The 23,202-nt window shown below is 42.1% G+C and overlaps 1 protein-coding gene across 3 annotated transcripts in view; it reads right to left on the reverse strand.

Annotated features, from left to right (window-relative positions):
- The window catches only part of LOC132154389 (tripartite motif-containing protein 16-like), a 162,312-nt gene extending 139,455 nt beyond the window's left edge, over positions 1-22,857 (reverse strand). The window contains exons 1-6 of one of the 3 annotated variants that reach the window (XR_009437158.1): positions 21,974-22,857; positions 21,536-21,631; positions 21,223-21,456; positions 11,891-12,050; positions 11,715-11,750; positions 10,801-11,496 (exon numbers count right to left, since the gene is read on the reverse strand). Coding sequence is in view for 1 of the 3 variants with exons in the window: in XM_059562915.1 (XP_059418898.1) it covers positions 10,976-11,496; positions 11,715-11,750; positions 11,891-12,050; positions 21,223-21,456; positions 21,536-21,631; positions 21,974-22,546 (1,620 nt within the window). In the remaining 2 variants the exon portion in view is untranslated. Of the gene's footprint in view, positions 1-10,544; positions 11,497-11,714; positions 11,751-11,890; positions 12,051-21,222; positions 21,457-21,535; positions 21,632-21,973 lie in introns of those variants that run through there. The other 2 variants (XR_009437157.1, XM_059562915.1) reach the window with 2 other exon arrangements.
- Between the last annotated feature and the right edge of the window lie 345 nt (positions 22,858-23,202).

Below are 23,202 nucleotides of genomic sequence, written 5' to 3' on the forward strand. Positions count from 1 at the left end.
TTGGTCACCTTCCTCCTTGTTAGTAATTGATTGTTCCCCACCTGTCTCCTGTTCCCTCATTATCCTTCTGTGTATTTATACCCGGTCTGTCTGAGTCTGTGTTACGGAGTCCTTGTTTAATGTTGATGTTTATTCATGTCCGTCATCTTGCCTTGCCTTGCCTTGCCTTGTCTTCGTGTTTTGTTTATGTTTGGATTTGTTGGATATCGACCCCTGCCTGGACTGTTTATTCTTTGGATTGCCCCTTTAATAAATACATACCCGCAATTGGTTCTCTCTCCTGTGTGTTCTCTGTAACACCGAACGTGACAGAGAGGCGGTGCCCGATGCTGTTCCGGAGGCCGAGGCGGTGCCCGATGCTGTTCCGGAGGCCGAGGCGGTGCCCGATGCTGTTCCGGAGGCCGAGGCGGTGCCCGATGCTGAGGCGGTGCCCGATGCTGAGGCGGTGCCCGATGCTGAGGCGGTGCCCGATGCCGATGCTGTTCCGGAGACCGAGGCGGTGCCCGATGCTGTTCCGGAGGCCGAGGCGGTGCCCGATGCTGTTCCGGAGGCCGAGGCGGTGCCCGATGCTGTTCCGGAGGCCGAGGCGGTGCCCGATGCTGTTCCGGAGGCCGAGGCGGTGCCCGATGCTGTTCCGGAGGCCGAGGCGGTGCCCGAAGCCGTTCCGGAGGCCGAGGCGGTGCCCGATGCCGTTCCCGAGGCCGAGGCGGTGCCCGATGCCGAGGCGGTGCCCGATGCTGTTCCGGAGGCCGAGGCGGTGCCCGATGCTGTTCCGGAGGCCGAGGCGGTGCCCGATGCCGAGGCGGTGCCCGATGCCGAGGCGGTGCCCGAAGCCGTTCCGGAGGCCGAGGCGGTGCCCGATGCCGAGGCGGTGCCCGATGCCGTTCCCGAGGCCGAGGCGGTGCCCGATGCCGTTCCCGATTCGGTGCCCAAGACCGGTCTAGAGTCAGGGCTAGTTCCTGTTGACCTTCCAGGGTCGAGTCAGGTCCCAGTGGACTCTCCAGGGTCGAGTCAGGTCCCAGTGGACTCTCCAGGGTCGAGTCAGGTCCCAGTGGACTCTCCAGGGTCGAGTCAGGTCCCAGTGGACTCTCCAGAGTCAGGGCCAGTCACTGATGACCTTCCAGAGTCAGGGCGGGTCACCGTTGAACGTTCAGAGTCAAATCAAGTCACTGGGTGGGCTGCTGCTCGGCCCTGTTGGACTCCGGCATCGACCACAGGGGGGTGGTGGTCATCCGCTCCGCCCTGGGGGACCCTGGCGTCGACTACACGGTTGTGGTGGTCCTCCGCTCCGCCCTGGGGGACTCTGGCGTCGACCACGAGGACGTGGTGGTCCTCTGCTCCGCCCTGGGGGGCTTCCGCTCTGACCACATGGACGTGGTGGTCTTCCACTCCGCCCTGGGGGGCGCCTGCCCTGACTACACGGTTGTGGTGGTCTTCCGCTCCGCCCTGGAGGGCTCTGGCCTTGACCACAAGGGTGTGGTGGTCTTCTGCTCCGCCCTGGGGGGCTTCATGTTGTTTTTTTTTTTTTTTTTTTTTTTTTTTTTTTTTTCCTTTGGTTTTTGTGTTAATGTCTGTCCCTGTTCCTCTCTGTGAGCCTGGCCCTCCGTCCCTCCCCCTGAACCTCCTCCGGTCCTCCTCCCTCCTGGTCTCTCTGTTTTGTGTCTACACTTCTGTTATCTGTTCGCCATGATTTTTTTTTCTGGCCCTCCGTCCCTCCCCCTGAGCCTCCACCTGTCCGCCTCCCTCCTGGTCTCTGTTTTGTGTCTGTCGTGGAGCGTCTGGGAGCCGCTCCGTAGAGGGGGGGTACTGTCACAGGGTCTGGGTTGTGTCCCTGGGTTTCCACTAGATGTCCCCCTTTCTCACGGTGTCTGTCACCTTATCACTTCCTGTTCCCTTATTTGGTCACCTTCCTCCTTGTTAGTAATTGATTGTTCCCCACCTGTCTCCTGTTCCCTCATTATCCTTCTGTGTATTTATACCCGGTCTGTCTGAGTCTGTGTTACGGAGTCCTTGTTTAATGTTGATGTTTATTCATGTCCGTCATCTTGCCTTGCCTTGCCTTGCCTTGTCTTCGTGTTTTGTTTATGTTTGGATTTGTTGGATATCGACCCCTGCCTGGACTGTTTATTCTTTGGATTGCCCCTTTAATAAATACATACCCGCAATTGGTTCTCTCTCCTGTGTGTTCTCTGTAACACCGAACGTGACAGTAAGACATGATGCCTCTGAATACAGTGGAGAACGACAGGTTTAATAAATTATTTTAAACAAAATTGAAATGCACTGTTTCACACCAGATGGACTAAAAAACACTTCTGATTCAAGGCAAAAGCATAAACATTGCAGTGGATTTTTATTCAGAATTGCATATAAAGGAAGATACTGATACTGGATCCTTTTCACAATTATTACAACAACTTCCTACCATCACTAAAGAACAGAGTCAATTTCTGGACAGTGCTGATGCTTTTAAGGAGTAAACAGATGCTGTTATACAGATGAAGTCTGGCTGTACACCTGGAACTGATGGACTGCCAGTGGACTTTTATAAAGTTTTTATAGAAGATCATCGAAAATGACTTTTATAAGGTGGTTCTAGAATGTTTTTTTAATTATTATTTTTATACTTACTAAAAGTTGTCAAAGGCAGTGTTAGCACTGATACCTAAAAAAAGGAGATTTGTAAAAATTAGCTTGTATCTACAGTATTTTAACATCTGATTATAAGCTAATAGCTAAAGTGTTGGCAAATAGATGGAAATCTGTTCTGGGTGATACAATACATCAATATCAGTCCTATTGTGTTCCAGAAAGAAAAATATATGGTAAAATATATATATATATATATATATATAGTGTGACACGTGTCCCGAGCTCTCATCAGCATCGCCCAGGAAACCCGCTGATACCGCTGCCCATCATTGAGGTGCCCTTCGAGTGGATCGGGATGGACTTAGTGGGGCCGCTGCCGAAGTCCGCCAGGGGGCACGAACACATCCTGGTCATCGTGGATTATGCCAGCCGCTATCCTGAGGCCATCCCCCTCCGAAAAGCCCCTACCAAAGCCATCGCCCAGGAACTCTTCCTGCTGTGTAGTCGGGTCGGCATCCCATCCCAGATACTGACTGACCAGGGCACCCCGTTCATGTCCCCGGATGATGGCAGACCTCTGCAAACTCCTGAAGGTCCAGCAGCTCCGTACCACCCCCAGACCGACGGACTCGTCGAGCGATTCAACCAGACCCTGAAACAGATGCTGCACCGAGTGACGGCCGAAGATAACAGGGACTGGGACAAGATGCTGCCATACGTCCTCTTTGGTGTTCGGGAGGTCCCTCAGGCCTCCACTGGCTTCACACCGTTTGAGCTACTCTTCGGCCGCCAGCCCCGTGGTCTGCTTGATGTTGCCCGAGAGGCCTGGGAACAACAATTGGCCGTACACCGTATCACCATGGAACACGTGCGTGAGATGCGGGAGAAGATCGACCGAGTGATGCCCATCGTCCGGGAGCACCTCGTCAAGGCACAACAGGCCCAGCAGCGACATTATAATTGGGCGGCCCAACCACGGGAGTTCCAGCGAGGAGACCATGTCCTGGTTCTGGTCCCCACGGCCACTTGCAAGTTCTTGGCCACCTGGCAGGGGCCATACACCGTCATCCAAAAAGGTCGGCCCCGTGACGTACCGAGTGCGGAAGCCCGGAAGACGGAGAAAGGACCACCTCTATCACATTAACCTCCTGAAGCGCTGGATCGGAACTGGGCCTCAGCTCTTGGCCTACACCAAGGCGACTCCCGTGGTTGTGGACATGGATCCTCAACTCTCCGCCGCCCAGAAGACCGAGCTGCAGCACCTAGTCAGTCAGTTTCCGGATGTGTTCTCCCCCCAGCCTGGGCGGACCCACGTCTTGGAACACGACGTCCGCACGCCACCCGGAACCATCGTCCGGCAGCGGGCCTACCGTGTCCCGGAGGCTCGGAGACACACCATCGAGGAGGAGGTACAGGAGATGCTGAGGTTAGGGGTAATTGAACCATCTCACAGCCCATGGTCTAACTTCTGTAACGACTTCCACTGCCTCAACGAAGTCTCCGAGTTCGACTGCTACCCCATGCCCCGCATCGTTGAGTTGTTGGACCGTCTGGGAAGGACCCGGTTTATATCAACCCTCGACCTCACTAAGGGCTACTGGCAAGTCCCTCTGTCGGAACAGGCCAAGCCGAAGACGGCCTTCTTGACCCCAAACGGACACTGGCAATACCGGCCAATACTGGCAATACCAGCACTGGCCACCTTCCAGAGGCTGATGGACTTCGTCCTCCGGCCGCACCAGGCCTACTCGGCGGCCTACATCGACGTCGTCATACACTCGTAGACTTGGGAGGGCCACCTGGAGCGGCTGTGGAGGGTGCTATCTGAACTGCGCTGGGCTGGCCTGACCGCCAACCCCCGGAAATGTCACTCTTTGGCCCTCTCTGAAGCTAAGTACCTGGGGTACCGGGTGGGTCACGGCCTAATTAGACCTCAAGAGAACGATTTATGCCGTCCTACCGCAACTATTTTTGGCCGGCCACATGACGTCGCCGTCGGACCAATGTTTGCTGGGAAAAGAGGGTAGCCTAAACCTCCTCCCTGATGGCAACACCTCATATGCCTGGTGTAGGGGGTGTGACATGTCTCTATTAATTGCTTGACCTTTCTTCAACACCCTTCTTTCACAGGTAATAGCCATACTGTCTAGTTTTCTCCCCGCAACCTTGCTAGCCAGCTTAACTATCTTGCTCAGTCTTTTTTTATTGGTCACTGACAAAGAAAAATACCAGGCAACACAACAAAAAAGTAGAATGCTCTCCACAAATGAGTGATAAAAAAGTAACATTATATCACTATCCACTCTAAATTGTCTTAGTCTCCGCATAAAATGCAGCCTATGCAGCCCCTTTTTATAGACGGTGTCAGTATTACTGTTCCTTTGCAACTTATTATCTATTATTGTGCCTAGGTACTTGTACTCGGCTACAATTGCAACATCCTATTCATTTATAACCAAACACTGATGGGGCTGGCTCCATAATAATCTATTATTATTTCCTTTGTTTTCTTTATATTTAGATGAAGATAGCTGGACCTACACCAGTCTGCGAATTGACCCACCCTGGCCCTGTAGTTGGTCTCATCACTATTCAGTATTAACCCCACTATTGCTGTATCATCTGCAAACTTTATTGTAAGATGCTCAGGTGTATTACTTCTACACTCATTAGTATAAAGAGTGAACAATACTGGTGAGATGACACTGCCCTGTGGGGATCCTGTGTTGGTCATAATCGTGGAGGACACAGCCTCATTTACCCTAACACACTGTGTTCTCTCCGTCAGAAAGGACTTTACCCTTAACTGCCCCAGCCTCTCCATCATAATGTGGGGCCTGATGGTGTTGAAGGCGGAGGAAAAATCTATAAAGAGATCCCGGACATATCGTTTGGGCTTATCCAGATGGCAATAGATCAGAATCAGAATCAGAATGAGCTTTATTGCCAGGCATGTTCACACATACGAGGAATTTGTTTTCGTGACAGAAGCTCCGCAGTGCAACATAACAGTGACAGAACAAAAAACACAATAGGAATAAAAAATACAAAAAAATACAAATAATAGATATTATGGCGCATATACAGAAGGGCATCATCTGTATCATCTGAAACTGTAAAGGGTCAATATTACATTGCACATCATTTAGAATATGTCTCAGAACAATTCTCTCTAGGCTCTTCACCACGACTTATGTTAGGGCGACTGGACGATAATCATTTAGATCAGCTGGTCTTGCTACCTTAGGTACTGGTACTATGAGCGAGGGCTTCCAGGTTTTAGGAATGTATTGTGTATCTAATGACTTTTGAAAAAGCTGGCAGAAAATGAGGCTAAGTTCTTCACTACACATTTGCAAAACCCTACCACTTATTTGAATATAGTCAGTCACCACTGAAGTCAACTCTTCCAAGTTCTTACTGGTATTCACGAAAATGTCCCACACAGTACAATCAAAACAGCCTCGAAGGCGTTCAACAGACTCATCAGTCCACTGTTTAACTGTCTTTATCTCGGGTTTGCTCGTCTTGAGCTTTTGTTTATACTGTGGGACAAGCTGTATTGCATTGTGATCCGAGTCTCCAAGGGGTGGTTTTACATAGCCCTTAAAAGCGTCTTTAATATTCCCAAAGCATAGATCGAGTGTTTTATCCCTCCGTGTCGGGCACTCGACGTATTGATAGTATTTGGGCAATACGCTTTTGATTGAGCATCCATTAAAGTCTCCGAACACAAACTTCGGTGCATCAGGTGCCATGTTTTCTAGTTTAGCCATTGTGTCGTATATCCAATTTGCCGCAACCTTAGTATTAGCGCGGGGATGAATATATACCACAGTGACAAACACCTGACCAAATTCCCTAGGTAGATAGTAAGGCCGACAGCGACAATAGCTCAATATCCTCTGAGCAATGGGAGTCTCTTACTGTGTAGTTTTTACACCATCGCTCATTTATATAAACACACACACCCCCTGTTTTCTAGTTTAGCCATTGTGTCGTATATCCAATTTGCCGCAACCTTAGTATTAGCGCGGGGATGAATATATACCACAGTGACAAACACCTGACCAAATTCCCTAGGTAGATAGTAAGGCCGACAGCGACAATAGCTCAATATCCTCTGAGCAATGGGAGTCTCTTACTGTGTAGTTTTTACACCATCGCTCATTTATATAAACACACACACCCCCTCCCATTCTTTTGCCGGTTACCTGTGCATCACGGTATATGTGTCTCTGGATCACAGAAGCAGTCATCAATATATCAGACGTGTATTTGTAGCAATAGACAACAATACATTGTGGGTCACAATTATACATTTCTTTTTTATGCCAAAAATCATTAGGATATTAAGTAAAGATCATGTTCCATGAAGATATTTAGTAAACTTCCTACCGTAAATATATCAAAACTTAATTTTTGATTAGTAATATGCATTGCTAAGAACTTCATCTGAACAACTTTAAAGATGATTTTCTCAATATTTAGATTTTTTTTGCTCCCTGAGATTCCAGATTTTTTTTTTTTTTTTTTGCTCCCTGAGATTCCAGATTTTTTTTTTTTTTTTTTGCTCCCTGAGATTCCAGATCATGTTATAAATTATAAATAATTTTTCTTTATTTATAGCTTATTTATGAATATGGGGTGTTCCTGTGGCTCAAGTGGTTAGATTCCCAGGTAATAAATGTTAGCCTGAATTAACTGTAAGTCACTTCGGATAAAAAGCGTCTGCTAAAATGCATAAATGAATATGCAGGTATATGTTAAGTAAAATTTATTGTGTAATATATACTGTTTTTTTTTATAAGTGTTGTAAATAAAAAAAAGCTTAAAAGTAATGTCTCTCTCTCTCTCTCTCTCTCTCTCTCTCTCTCACACACACACACACACACACACACACACATAGAACTATCAGTTAATCATGCTACAAACAATTCTTACATTAAACATTTTTAAAATGTGGGGTGATAAATTAATATCAAAAAGTACAAGACTATTAACCTTGAATTAACTTGAACATTTATTATCTTGAATTACCTTGCACATTTTAACACAAATTATTAGCAAGCTTTAACATAAAAATAAAACTGTTTTTCATGGTTAACAATTTAATGCATGAAAATGAAAACAGCAGAAGACAGAAGAACACAAAGCGCTGGAAAGGGTCGGAGCTCCATGAGGTGAATAATGGCAACAAGTGCCATGTTTTCTAGTTTAGCCATTGTGTCGTATATCCAATTTGCCGCAACCTTAGTATTAGCGCGGGGATGAATATATACCACAGTGACAAACACCTGACCAAATTCCCTAGGTAGATAGTAAGGCCGACAGCGACAATAGCTCAATATCCTCTGAGCAATGGGAGTCTCTTACTGTGTAGTTTTTACACCATCGCTCATTTATATAAACACACACACCCCCTCCCATTCTTTTGCCGGTTACCTGTGCATCACGGTATATGTGTCTCTGGATCACAGAAGCAGTCATCAATATATCAGACGTGTATTTGTAGCAATAGACAACAATACATTGTGGGTCACAATTATACATTTCTTTTTTATGCCAAAAATCATTAGGATATTAAGTAAAGATCATGTTCCATGAAGATATTTAGTAAACTTCCTACCGTAAATATATCAAAACTTAATTTTTGATTAGTAATATGCATTGCTAAGAACTTCATCTGAACAACTTTAAAGATGATTTTCTCAATATTTAGATTTTTTTTGCTCCCTGAGATTCCAGATTTTCAAATAGTTGTATCTCAGACAAATATTGTCCTCCGAACAAACCACACATCAATGGAGAGATCATTTATTCAGCTTCAGATGATGTAGAAATCTCAATTTCAAAAAATTGACCCTTAAGACTATGTGCTCCATGGTCACAAATTTTAAGTGAGGTACCTCTACATAAGGATAATCGGGTTGCACTTTATTTTACAGTACGTGTACTAACATGTACTTATAGTGTACTTACAGTGTATTTATCTAAGAAAGTTCTGGTAATACAAGGTAACTACATGGGGTAGGGTTAGGTTTAGGGGTAGGTACAGGGTTAGTACCTAGTTACTACATAGTTATTGTAATTACTATAATAAGTACATAGTATGTACATGAGGAACAGGACTGTAAAATAAAGTGCTACCGATAATCGCGACAAATAGATACAAGGTACGTTTGAATCTTTTGCAAAGGGAAGAGTGTACTTTTTGTAGGGTTTCTGAAACAGTTTTTCATATTTTTTATTGGTTGTTCAAGGTTAAAATAAATTATTGGAATGATAAGAGAAATTAGTCATAATTTTGGTTTTCTCTTTACAAATGGTCTGTTTATTTTTGGACCAAATTATAGTGCCTCAAACAGGAAAAAAAATAATGTTAATTTCATGATTGGTAAAGCTAAAATTGCAATTTGTTTGACAAGAAGGAATAAAACGCTTCTTATTTGGAGGAATCAATCCTTTACATATGTTTAAGGCTTTGGTAAAAAAGTAGGCTAATTTTGGATTATACATTTTATGAATTAGTAAATGATACAGACTCTTTTTTTTTCCATTTTGGGGAATTGAAAGTATTTTATGTCAGTGTCAAGTGAAGAAAGTGGTTATGAAATCATGTTATAAATTATAAATAATTTTTCTTTATTTATAGCTTATTTATGAATATGGGGTGTTCCTGTGGCTCAAGTGGTTAGATTCCCAGGTAATAAATGTTAGCCTGAATTAACTGTAAGTCACTTCGGATAAAAAGCGTCTGCTAAAATGCATAAATGAATATGCAGGTATATGTTAAGTAAAATTTATTGTGTAATATATACTGTTTTTTTTTATAAGTGTTGTAAATAAAAAAAAGCTTAAAAGTAATGTCTCTCTCTCTCTCTCTCTCTCTCTCTCTCTCTCACACACACACACACACACACACACACACACACATAGAACTATCAGTTAATCATGCTACAAACAATTCTTACATTAAACATTTTTAAAATGTGGGGTGATAAATTAATATCAAAAAGTACAAGACTATTAACCTTGAATTAACTTGAACATTTATTATCTTGAATTACCTTGCACATTTTAACACAAATTATTAGCAAGCTTTAACATAAAAATAAAACTGTTTTTCATGGTTAACAATTTAATGCATGAAAATGAAAACAGCAGAAGACAGAAGAACACAAAGCGCTGGAAAGGGTCGGAGCTCCATGAGGTGAATAATGACAAGGGTTGGGTATTGCTTGGGTTTTTTACGATATCTGTGCCAAATCAATACTTTTAAAACCGTACCAGGGCCTAAAACGATACTTAAAGAAAGAAATAAAAAAACTAAAATACCCAAACTATGATGGATTGGCCATTATTGAATGCAATAAACAGATTTAATGTCTGTTTCATTCATACTGGACGCCAGAGGGCGCCCTCGCGCAGAAAGTCCACATGTGCATCACAGAAGGAATAGAACTCAGGAAATCCCTAATATGGACAAAAGCATTGCTATCTCTGTAACTGAATAAACAGAAGATATAAACGTTCTTAATGATAAAACAAAGACAGTCAGTGGCAACTCCGGGATTTTTTGTTGGGGGTGCTAACAGTTCAGAGGGGGTGCTAAAAACTAATAAATTGAGTGCAACTAATGAATGTCTGCAAACCTCGGCTATCTAAGTAGCATGCAAATTGAGCCACCTTATGTTTTATATATACAGTAGTTTCGAAAAAGGCATTTTTTTCCCTTTCTGTAGTATTAAACTTCTCATATGCCACTGTTATTAGTAATATAAATTCTAATGCCAACTGCCAAACGTGGCACTTACAAAAGCAATAATACAATTTATGAATGCACATAGAAAAGAAAGAAAGTAGTGAATTTTTTTTTCTTTTTTTTTTTTACATTATCTATTTAGTAATTTTTTCTGACCATTAAGTGTCAGTCACTCTCAAAGCCGACTGGCAGGAAACCAGGGTTCGGTACCCAACCCTAATAATGACAATGATTTATTGACTGTGATCATTTGAACTGAAAGGTAATTTTGATAGTAATAATAAAATAATGTGACACTGACTAAATTGAAAAGTAAAAGACACAAACAGACAAAAGCACAGAAACCCATGGTCACTCAGCAGACTCTCCCTCTCTCCCTCTCTCACACACACACACACACACACACACACACACACACACACACACACACACACTGATCTTACTGTCTATGAGGATTTATTACATTTATTCTGATTGTTATTTCACTGAAAGAAATTCAGCTGCGGTATTATTGTCATTATGAGAAAAGAAAACACTCTATAATATCTCACTGTTACTGATTCATCATGCAGCTCAAAGAATTATGGGTAGAATCTCTCATCACCCTATTCTGATTCATCAACACAGTTTCAATGTTGATCCAGAACCAACCCAAAACCCAGGATAGAGCGGCTGAGTGAATGTGGTCTGGACTTTGTAGATGAGGCTCATTGTGTCAGAGACACTGAAAAAGGACACAGTTCCTGCTCTGTGATCCACAAACACTCCTATTCTCTTGATGATGGACTTTATTGGAAGAACAGTATCTATATTTTTTTGTACAAATGTGCAACTGGAGGGAGTGCAGTAAAAATTCCAGGACTGATCATTACGTCCAAACACACACTCCATACCCCCCTTCCTGCCGATGCTCTTATATGACACTGATGTAGACACACCATCACCTCCGCTCCACTCAATCTCCCAGTAACAGCGTCCACACACACTCTCTCTACACAACACCTGAGGCCAATGATCAAATCTGTCTGCATTACCAGAATACGGCTGATCTGTGTTAGTGTTAGTAATCACTCTGTTGTTCTCAGACAGACGGAGGTGTTTAAATGCTGTGTTCAGATCCGGAGTGAACTGACAGGAATCTGATGGAGATAAAACACATCAGAATCAGGAATTATGAATCTGTTTGATCTTTTCATGTATCTGAACTCTTCATGTTCAGTGTATTATCAGTGTCTCAGTACAGATGATCAGATATCTGTGCAACTTTTATAAATCATTTATAAAACTCTTCTTTCTCCTTCTAAGGGAAGAACATGAACACACAGAAGTTTTTCTGCTTGTTTTCTTACTGACTTACATTGTAGGAAGTTGCTCTTGGTCCTGATGAATGCAACTGTGGAAATCAACAGACATGAACAGTGTGATTCTCATGATCCTGCATCTATTCCTAACACATTTCTAATATGATGTTCTCCATGATATGAGATGATGATGGACTGGTTTCTGAGAGCAGATGAATCTCCAGGACTTTACCTCTGTCTGAGATCTTCTTGAGCTGCTCTTTGCAGAAATCCTCCAGTTTGTCTCTCAGCTGATGGACAGATTCTCTCAGAGCATCAGAAGAGACGAGAAAACTGGAGAGATCATAATTTATGTCTGTAGATTCAGGAGGTGCTGAGAGAGACTGGAAACTCTACAGAAAACAGAAATCAAACTCATCAGCTCCACACTTCACTCAATAACCTGCAGGAACATCAGATTTGACTGATCATCAGCTTCATTCTTCTCATATTCATTATATCGCATTAGAGCTACAGATTTCAGTATATGCCACTTACACTCTATGTGAGCCTTCTAGAAAGTATTTTGGATGATAAAACATCTGCTAAGAGCATAAATGTCCATCTAACAGCTCAAGCACATCAACCGAGACTCATTGTAGGGTTGAGTAGATTTGCTCAGGAAAAACAGCTCAAAGGCCACGATTAAACTGACCATTATTTATAACTTTAGAGACACTAAAACTTCACTAGGACCCTTAAGACACACTCAGGTTTACAATGTCAATATACTGAAGCACTAAAAGTACATTGTAGAATGGGGGAAAAACGTTTAAATAATTAAACACTGCAGGGTTGGTAATGTATTAGATAGCCTACTTGCACTTAATATTACATGACAATCAAGCTCAAATTTAGTTTTTGACCAGCGAATGACAGAGATCTGGGTTTTGTCTGTCAGTAGAACAACAGAGCATGTGCATCGCATAATCTGCTTTCATCAACTTTCACAGGTTATATAACGTTTTTTTAAAGTTATATGGGTGTTTAGTTTTTCTTGTTGTTTAATACACTTGGCCAAAATCTCATGATATTGTAACAGAGACAATGAAGTGCTATGTAGAGGATATTTAAAACTTACAAAAGAATATTGGCTACAACTAGACGTCAAATAACCTACTTCTCAGGTCTTCAAACAGACAAAAAATATGAGCTTTTACAGACATAAATGTTTAAAAAAGAAAATGCTGTACTTATTCAAACCGTTATTTATTTAACCTTGAATTGCGAACAAGCAGAGATCTGTCTCCTCCAGGCTGTGCGAGGCGCACCAATCTGAATGGACACGGGGTGAAGTTACAAGGTTTTATTGGCAGTTTGAGAATACAGAGGCGTTACGAAGTTTTACTGACAAAGCTCTTTTTAATGCTAATCATGGATTAAATATAAACAAACCCTCTGATTCAAAATAATAACAATATAATAGATATATGAAGTTTGAATAATTTTCCACAACACACCTGACTGGGCTAGGGTATGGCAACTGCCATACGGAAACACCGCCCCTGGTGGAGAGGCCAGCATTTCTGGGCTGAGGACAGAGACAGTGCTGGGAGGAGATGAGTGGTTGGAACAAAAAAATAATAATAATAAAAAAATAATAAATAAAAAAAAAGAAAAAGAAAAAAAGAAAACCACTAGAATAAAAAAAGAATAGAGCAAGCTAGTGTTAGAGACCTTTTCACACACACACATACAATTGCATAATAAATGAAAAGAAAATAGAATACAAAAAGATTAGAAAGGTAGTTATATTTTTTTTTAAGAATAGAATTAGAATAGTGAGTGTTAAAGTTAGAGGGTCAAATAAAGATGGAAGAGATGTGTTTTAAGCCGATTCTTGAAGATGGCTAAGGACTCAGCTGCTGGGATTGAGTTGGGGAGGTCATTCCACCAGGAGGGAACATTTAATTTAAAAGTCCGTAAAAGTGACTTTGTGCTTCTTTGGGATGGTACAATCAAGCGACGTTCACTTGCAGAACGCAAGCTTCTAGAGGGCACATAAGTCTGAAGTAATAAATTTAGGTAAATGGGTGCAGAGCCAGTGGTAGTTTTGTAGGCAAACATTAATGCCTTGAATTTTATGCGAGCAGCTATTGGAAGCCAGTGCAAATTGATAAACAGAGGTGTGACGTGTATTCTTTTTGGCTCATTAAAAATTAATCTTGCTGCCGCGTTCTGAATTAATTGTAAAGGTTTGATAGAATTGGCTGGAAGACCTGCCAAGAGAGCATAGTCCAGCCTGGACAGAACAAGAGCTTGAACAAGGAGTTGTGCACAGTGTTGAAATCAGGCGCTGACTGGACATCGGGAGAACCGGGACTATTCCCGGTGGCCTGGCAGACGATTTGGCCTTCTACTTTAATATTGTTATTGTATAATTGCAGGCCGAATATACTAAAGCGATTATTTCCGAATCCGCCATTCGATAATTAAATCTCTAATAAATCATGAATCGGTTAGTCGTGACTGGCAATGGTTGGGCTCGCGCGCTCTCCGCGCCCCTGCCGAACGGTTTGGATCAGACTCCGAGTAATCAATGCGAGAGAGAGAGAGACCGGAGTGAACTGTGTAAGCGCACAGCTGGAGCAGAGAAGCGACACTTCTGTTCAGGGTTTCAGGTGCAGGTCAGTTTCATCTGTAAATATGCTAATGTAGTTTTGTCTTTGTTTACTTAGTCAAGCAGCAGCAGCACATTGCTCGCAATTACTCAAAATACTGTATAAACGACGTCATTATTATCTATTGTAATGTTACAATAGTAAGTTAGCAGACAAATCATCATATTTTATCATAGGTTTAGGGGGAGCTAGTGGATACAAAAACACAACCCTTAGGAAAATTAATATAGCCTATGGTATGGCACAAACCGTGGTTTAACTATGGAATTTGTGGTAAAAATAAATACAAGTGGTAATTAATTTGCCAAAAAAACAAAATTGCACTTACAAAACATGGTAAAAGTCAAATAAAAATCTTCAGTATTATAGTCATGAGAGAGATGGATGGATAATGGAAATGAAGGTGCAGTTCAGGAGAGAACTCTTAATTACGTTGCATGTCCCCAACCTAAGGATTCAAATCTTTTTCATGTCAGGTCCAAAAAAATAATAATAGGGTTGTCCATGTTTCAGAATGGGTTGTGGGTGTATGAGTGGGAGATTTCCCAGCCTATTTTTTTTCCCAGTCCGCCCCTCATGGAAATTAATCTCTAGAACAGTCACTTCATGAGCATTTTTTACTTATTTTGAGAAACTATCATCATATCATATACAAAGAGACAGCAGTGTTTCAAAAATACACCAATGTTTCAGGAGTTTAGTACACAAAATAGGACACATGCTTATTAGATAACCGTATTTGAGTTGATGTATATGCTTTTATTTTTTTATTAACTATTTTGCCCCAAACCATTGTTAGATGCAGTTAGATGTCTGTAGTTATGCAAAGATTTGGTTTCAAAAACAGTATCTATAAACTATTTCTTTTGATTTTAAATCTGCTTTGAACTTCAGATCAATCTCTAAGTAAAAGGCACTACTAAAGTCTGATTGTGTGGTGGATGTGTTCAAATGTGATCATCTTAATTTAAGTGAAGAAGGATGGTGAAAGTCTGACAGTATTGAGCTCTACTGTAAGGTTAAACCTGCATGGTGTAAAATGGTTGAAGATGATTAACTGTTGCAAATTAACATTCATTAGAAATTTATAAAAGTAATCAAAATGTACTCAAAAGTAATTAGTTACATTACTTTATTAAAGTAATTAAAAAAGTTACACTACTATTACATTTTAAATAGGGTAACTTGTAATCTGTAACCTATTACATTTCCAAAGTAACCTTTCCAACACTGGTTGTGCAGCATGATCCGAAAGAAAGGGCTTGATCTTCTTGATGTTGAATAAAGCAAATCTGCAGGATCGGACAGTTTTAGCAATGTGGTCTGAGAAAATCAGCTGATCATCAATCATAACTCCAAGGCTTGGTTGATGTGCCTAACTTGATGGTGAAATTGTGATGAAACGATGGGTTTGCTGGATTCACAAGCAGTTCTGTCTTGGCAAGGCTGAGTTGAAGGTGATGGTCCATCATCCAGGAAGAAATGTCTGTTAGACAAGCTGAGATGCGAACAGCTACCGTCGGATCATCAGGATGGAATGAGAGGTAGAGTTGAGTGTCATCAGCATAGCAGTGGTATGAAAAGCCATGTTTCTGAATGACAGAACCTAATGATGCCATGTAGACGGAGAAGAGAAGTGGTCCAAGAACTGAGCCCTGAGGAACCCCAGTAGTTAGATGTTGTGACTTGGACACCTCACCTCTCCAAGATACGTTGAAGGACCTATATGATAGGTAAGACTCAAACCATTGAAGTGTGGTTCCTGAGATGCCTTTTGCCAGTAGGGTTGACAGGAAGATCTGGGGTTTCATTTATAAAACTATGCGTAGGATCTTTACTAAAAGTTTACGTGCGCCCAAAAGCCAAAAATGGCGTACGCCAAAAAATATTCCGATTTATAAAACCGTGCGTACGCACACCTGTAAGCAATGTTCCCTTTATAAATCACAGATCACCCGCAGATGTGCGTACGTGAACCAGCCTCATATCCCGCCCTGTACACGCCCATTTTTAACCATAAATAGTCAATGCAAATCACCTCATGATTGCTGATCAGCATGTAAATGAGAGTGGAATCCCATATATACCTGGAAAACTGGCATGCGACCCGCCAATTAATTAATCCAAGAAAGTGAAAACGTGCATTTCTGTTAGCCTAATTTTAATAATGGCGACAGGTGAGAAAAGAGGAAAAAAACGTAATTTCTCAGATACTGAGATTGAAACACTTGTAGGGGAGGTGGAGGCTCGGAAAACTGTGTTATTTGGTGGCCACAGCAGTGGGGTCACTAATAAAAAGAAGCAGTGCGAGTGGCAAAGTATTGCTTCTGCCGTCAATTGTGTCAGTGGGACAGAACGGACAGTTGCAGAATTAAAGAAAAAATGGTCCGACCTGAAGGTATACAAATTTTTTTTTACCAACATATTACATTTGTGTTTTATTAGGCTATATACCTATATAAATAGCAATATTGATTTTCAAAAAGTTTTATTTACATGTGCTTACAGTATGCAAAATATGTGAAATAAAGATTCTCATTCATTCAAGGTGGAGGCAAAGAGAAAACTGTCCTCCCACCGCCAGAGCGTGGCTGCAACTGGTGGGGGCCCATGTACAGCTGATCTCACATCAGTGGACAGCAAAATCGCGGCTATAATTGGGGAGGTCAGCGTGTGTGGTATTGTGTCGGAAAAGGAGGGAGACACTGACGTGACTGAAACCACAGAGGAGCAAGGTTAAACCGATTTTTAATCATTAACGCTGTACATTTGAGTGTGTGGGGTGATAAATGGATAAATGTTGCCAATTGTTTGTCCTCCAGTCCTTCCGGAGTCTGAAGCTGTAAATGAACAGGAGGTTCAGGGTGAGGGGTTCTCAGATGCAGATGCACAGCGTCCGGCTCAAAGCAGTGCCCCTTCTGCGTCTGGCACGTCCAAAAGTGGTCGGGTACTCACTGACGCAGTCCTGCAGTTACAGCGAGAGACAATAAACGCTGTCAACAGGGTTGCAGATGAGCTACGGCAGATGAGAGAAGTGATGCAAGAAATTGCACAATCATTAAAAGATGCAGTTAAAACATGAACCTTGAGTTTTGTCTTTCTTTACAAACGCCGCATGACATCCTCACGGATTCTTGCACCTCGTTGATATCCCTCTTGTCGGCCAGGGGGCTGTGGCTCGGGGTCGTATTGCTGGGGTAGAGGGAGATCAGGAGGGAGAGGAATACCGTTTCTCAGTGCTATATTGTGCAAAACACCACACGCCCTGACAATCTTGCACACTTTTGCTGGATGGTATAAAAGTCTGCCACCCGAGGCATCCAGAGCACGCCATCTGCATTTCAGGATGCCGATGGCACGCTCCACAACTGCGCGGGCACGAGAGTGGACCTCGTTATAATGAGTTTCCTCTGCGCTCTGCGGGTTTAAAAATGGGGTGAGGAGCCAGCGTCTCAGGGGGTAGCCACTGTCGCCTGCAGGTTATAATTATATTAAAAACAAAATTGTTACAGTTTCTACTTTTTAATATTGTTAAACTCACCAAGAAGCCAGCCATCACGTACTGCGCCTGCATTTAGTCTGTTCCCTACACTGCTATGTGTCAAGATAAAGGAATCATGTGTTGAACCAGGCCAGCGTGCCACAATGTTTGTGAGAGTCATGTTGGAGTCACATATGATTTGCACATTAATAGAATGCACATGCTTTCTATTAACATAAGCAAATTCATTTTCAGATGGTGCCCTTATAGCAACATGAGTGCAGTCAATTGCGCCGATTACATTTGGGAAACCAGACATTGCTGCAAATTGCGTTTTAATTTCGGCCTGTTCTCGCACAGTGTAGGGGAACCTGATGTATCGACTAACCATATTAAGTATACCATTTAAAACGAAAGATATTATGGCACTCAGGGACGGCTGTGATATACCAGACCTATAGGGTGAGATGATAGATTCCAATAGAATTATTTCATATACAAAAAGGTCTTAGAGACAAATTTGAGGATTACTTATAGTTTTTTTATATTATTAATTTACCTGTCTGCCAATTCCCGCTGGAAACAGCCGGTTGCCAAGAACCCCAGAGTGGTGAGGACTTGTATTTGGACTGGGATGGCATGGTTCCGGCGTGTTGCCCTCTCTAATACTGGACCCAATTCAGCACATAGATCCAAGAGCACAGCTCTAGGGAATCTAAATCGGCTTATTAGCCAGTCATCATCATGGGCCAGGAAATCATCATGGTCCCTGAAAACTCGTTCTCTCCTTATTCTGCCATTAGCGTAATCCTCCAACAGTGCCAGGAGTGCCATCATGAAGCATTACATACCCGGGTCACCGGAGAATTTATATGTTTCTAGCAAATAGACTGATCGTTAACACCTTGACAAAATCACTTAATTAATTTGTGGGCGAAAATTTAAGACGAAAATGTTATAGTGAACACATGCTTCTTGACGGTTTTGTAATGAACACCGTAATAGTTAGGACCGATGATGAGTAGCGATTGTGCTTCATGACTGTATTTGCAGACTTTGACATTTTATGATATAGGCTATGTACATTAAGGAAAATATTTCCTTTTTACACTGTGTTCTGCAGTTCTCTAATAAAAGGGTATTTCATGCTATTCTGTAGGCTATCACATGTATCGCGCCATGTCCTCCTGTGCTCCCGTTGTGGACAATGTGACTGTAAGGCAGCGCTGATTATTATTTTATTTTACTTTTAATACATTTTGAATTACGTTTGGATTTTACTAGATGTATATAGCCTAAAACAATCGGCACAAATAACACTGTTGGATTTAATCTTCATGATAATGTGGATATAACGTATGAAATGGAGTGAAAATTAAATGTCATTCATTCTTATAATCGTTCTTCTCACATTTATTTTCTACAATCTAACTTCAGTTCACGACCTCACCATCGGTGTCGCCAATTCCCTTTGTCTCCAGAATGTGCGTACGCACGGCTCAAAGTTTGCTTAAAGGTGCGCACATTCTCCCGTCAAGTTTGTTTTTTATAAATCACAACCTTTGCGTGGGAACTGGCGTACGTACGTTTCCAGCCCCGTTTTGTGCGTACGCACGCTTTATAAATGAGGCCCCAGGTGGTTAACCGTGTCAAAAGCAGCGGACAGATCAAGCAGGATAAGTACTGAAGATTTGGATTCTGCTCTTGCCGGTCTTAGAGTTTCAACAACTGAGAGCAAGGCCGTCTCAGTTGAATGTCCACTTCTGAAGCCAGATTGGTTGTTGTTCTTGAGAAACGTAGAGACTTGGTTGAACACAGCTCGTTCAAGTGTTTTTGCAATGAAAGGAAGAAGGGAAACTGGTCTGTAGTTCTCTAAAAGAGATGGGTTGAGGTTGGGTTTCTTAAGTAGTGGAGTTATACGAGTCTAAATGATGAGGGGAAAACACCAGTGTGGAGGGATGTGTTGATGATGTGAGTGAGTGCAGGTACAACTGCAGGAGAATTGTTAATTTTGTTATGGTAGTATGTCATTTTAGCAGTGGAGACATTAGCAGAGAAGGAAGATAGGAGTGACTGATACACATTAAGGTCAGTAGTTTTTTTGGATTTGCGCCACACCCTTTTAGTGTCTAAACAAGATGTAAGAGTGGAGCAGAAAGTATCAGTAGCACTGTTAACATCCAAAGATGCAAACAGTTTAGGGGAAGGAAGTGAAGATGAAACCATTGAAAGATCGAAAAGATGACATGTGGAGGGGTAAGTGATGTGGCAGGGACCATGTTGAGGTTAAGAGTGAGGAGGAAGTGATCCGACGTGTGCAGTGGAGTAACCAGAACATTATCAGTAGAGCAGTGTCCTGTATAAATAAGGTCCAGTTAGTTGCCTGAACTAGAATTTAATTCAACGAACAAAGGGATACAAACACAAGAACTCAGGTATGACATTTAACAGCGGACAGAAAACAAGGGACAGGACAGAATACAAATTAACAGACCCCAATGGGACACACGTGGGAGCAAATTAACTAATTATTTGAACACACTGGAAACGAATACACACAACGAGGAGAGGAACTGGAAAAACCAAATAAGGAAAACAGGAAACACCTGTTTCCACAAAAAAAGTCCACAAAACTGACAGAAATACAGTGTCTAGCAAATATTTGCTAGCCCCCTTAATACCTGATCTCATCAGTAGCTTAGATTAGATTTAAATAAGTACCTTATTTGACAGGATATGCAATTTTTAAATATTTCTAGAGAATGCTATTACTAATAATACTAATATTGTAAAATTGTGGTCACACAAAAAAAAAAATCTTTAAAATCCTGATGAAACTGATTGCTAATATACAGCCTCACTTCACTTTTGGGGTCTTCAAGATCAAATTCATCAATATGATACAGACAAATAAAGTTAATGTTATCAAGTTTGAGTATCTCTTGATCCAATCTTGGTGAACGTTACTCAGAATTGGTACTATAGAGTTCAGTGATTTCACCATGACATAATGAGTCAGAAGGAGACATGAGGTAAAAAGCTGAAATGTTATTGTAGTTTTGAACTGTTGGTGGCGCTAGTGGTGTTTCACAGCTAAATATATCTTCTAGAAGAAAGAACTGTTTGTTTACCTGAACCTTGCACTTTTTTTGCTCTATGGATTTTATATAATACAATTTTAGAAATTTTTAGTCTGGATTTAATTCTGTGTGTGGTTATCAACTTTTTTTGTTTATTTAGAAGAAAAAGCTCTGAAATGTGTTATCTAATAGATTTGATAGCTGAAAGCCATTTGTAAGTGGCGTCTCAGATCAGACTGAGGATTGTATAATAAGAAACTCATGAACTGTTTCTCTGTGAGTCTCTGTCACAGCAGGATCTGCTCAAGTCCACTATGATCCTGTTCTTCTAGATCTGTGTTACCTGCAGGAACTGGATGTGATCCTGTGTGTGTGAAAGCTGCTCCAGCTCAGCGTCTCTCCTCCTCAGATCATTGATCTCCTGCTCCAGTCGCTTCAGTGGTCCTTCAGCTCGACTCACTGCAGTCTTTTCCTGATCTCTGATCAGTCGTATCAGCTCAGAGCGGCTTCTCTCAATGGAGAGGATGAGCTCAGTAAAGATCCTCTCACTGTCCTCCACTGCTGTCTGTGCAGAGCGCTGTTAGGACACACAGTGATTCAGCTTCAGTGAGTCTGAACTGAGACGGAGACAAACTTCTCTTCTTCTCCAGACTCACCTTATGAGACTCCACAGTCTCTCTCAGCTGCTGGAGATCTTTCTCTCTCTGCTGGATTCTCTGCTGGAGCGTCTTCTGCGTCTCCTTCAGCTGCTTCTGCAGGACAAACAGATGATAGTCAGTCTCACAGAAAACTACTGGCTCTAAAAAAATCATGTGAACAGATGAATCAAACATGACTACTATCATACATGAATTATCATGAAGGTTAAGGTCTGTTTCGCAGAAGCGTATTATAAAAGTGAAACTGACACAGACATAGAGCTTCAGACTGAATGTGGTTTACGGTGCATTTTCTGCAAACAGTGAAACTCTTCTCGCAGCTGTTCTTTTCTGCTGTTGTGTGATGTGTAAATGCTGTGAGCTGTTTATATTGTGCTGATATAAACACATGTAACGAGTGTCAGCAATATTTCATCAGTGTCTAGTGTTAAATACCTGTTTCTCTTTCCTGTGTGCTACAGCTGATACAGTGTCGTGGTTTTGATGATCATCCATCGTACACAGCACACATATACACTTCTGATCAGTGCGACAGAAAACCTCAAGGAGCTTCTCATGTTTCTGACAGATCATCTCCTGCAGTCGTCCAGTGGCTTCAATCAAACTGTGTCTCGGTCCTCTAAACCAACTATCATGTTGTTCAAGGTGATTCTGACAGTAGGACTTCAGACACACCAGACAGGACTTGACGGCTCTGTATTTTCTTCCAGTACAGACGTCACACTGCACATCTCCAGCATCACAGTCATCAGAGAGTCTGGTCTTCTTCAGTCTCTCCACCACTTCAGCCAGGATGGTGTTTGTAGCTAAAGCAGGTCTTGGACTGAAGGTCTGTTTGCACTGAGGGCAGCTGTAGACTCTCTTCTGATCCTCCTGATCCCAGCAGTCTGTAATACAGATCTTGCAGTAACTGTGTCCACATGGAATGGTCACTGGATCCTTCAGGAGATCCAGACACACTGGACACATGAACTCCTTCTGACCCACTGAAATTCTGGCTTCTGCCATTTTACTGCAGAAATACTGAGACACAAACACTCAACAGCTAAACTAACACTTTAGTTTCTCTTTCCCTGAGCTGATGAGTTTAAATACTTTACTGGTTCTGTGTTTGACTGACGTGTGTAAAACAGGTTTGTCTGTGAGTCTGTAAAGCAAGTTCCTCATTCCTGCTGAGTTTAGTTTCGACACACCTAACTGTCGACTAGTTGATTCAGGTATGTTTAATTAAAAAGATCAAAAAGATAAAAAGATCAAAAAGATCAAACTAAACTCTGTGGGAAAGTGACACTCCTGGACTAGGAGTGTGGAATCTTCTTTCCTTCTTTAAATTAATTGTAATAAATGAATATATTTATTTGCAGTCATGTCTAAATGTTTATTAGTTTTTCACCCCTGGCCTACAAGAACAAGTGCAGTAATCTACCCCCTGCAGCATCAACATCAGCTCTAAGAACGCAACACACCACAGCCATCACCTGTAGAATGTGTTGCAGACTGCTCCTCAGGGTGCTGCCAAGTTTTCTAAGAAGACCGCAAAATATCCCTGAGATTCCCAGGAAATGGCTCTTCCCTAAGGGGGTGGTGACTTTGCCACTCCCTCCACCAGAGAAGGGCTGAGTGCTGACATCTGGTACATCTCTAGTTCCCAAAACATCAATAAA

Source organism: Carassius carassius, chromosome 12 (genome assembly GCF_963082965.1).
Source record: "Carassius carassius chromosome 12, fCarCar2.1, whole genome shotgun sequence".
In the NCBI taxonomy this organism is placed as follows: domain Eukaryota; kingdom Metazoa; phylum Chordata; class Actinopteri; order Cypriniformes; family Cyprinidae; genus Carassius; species Carassius carassius.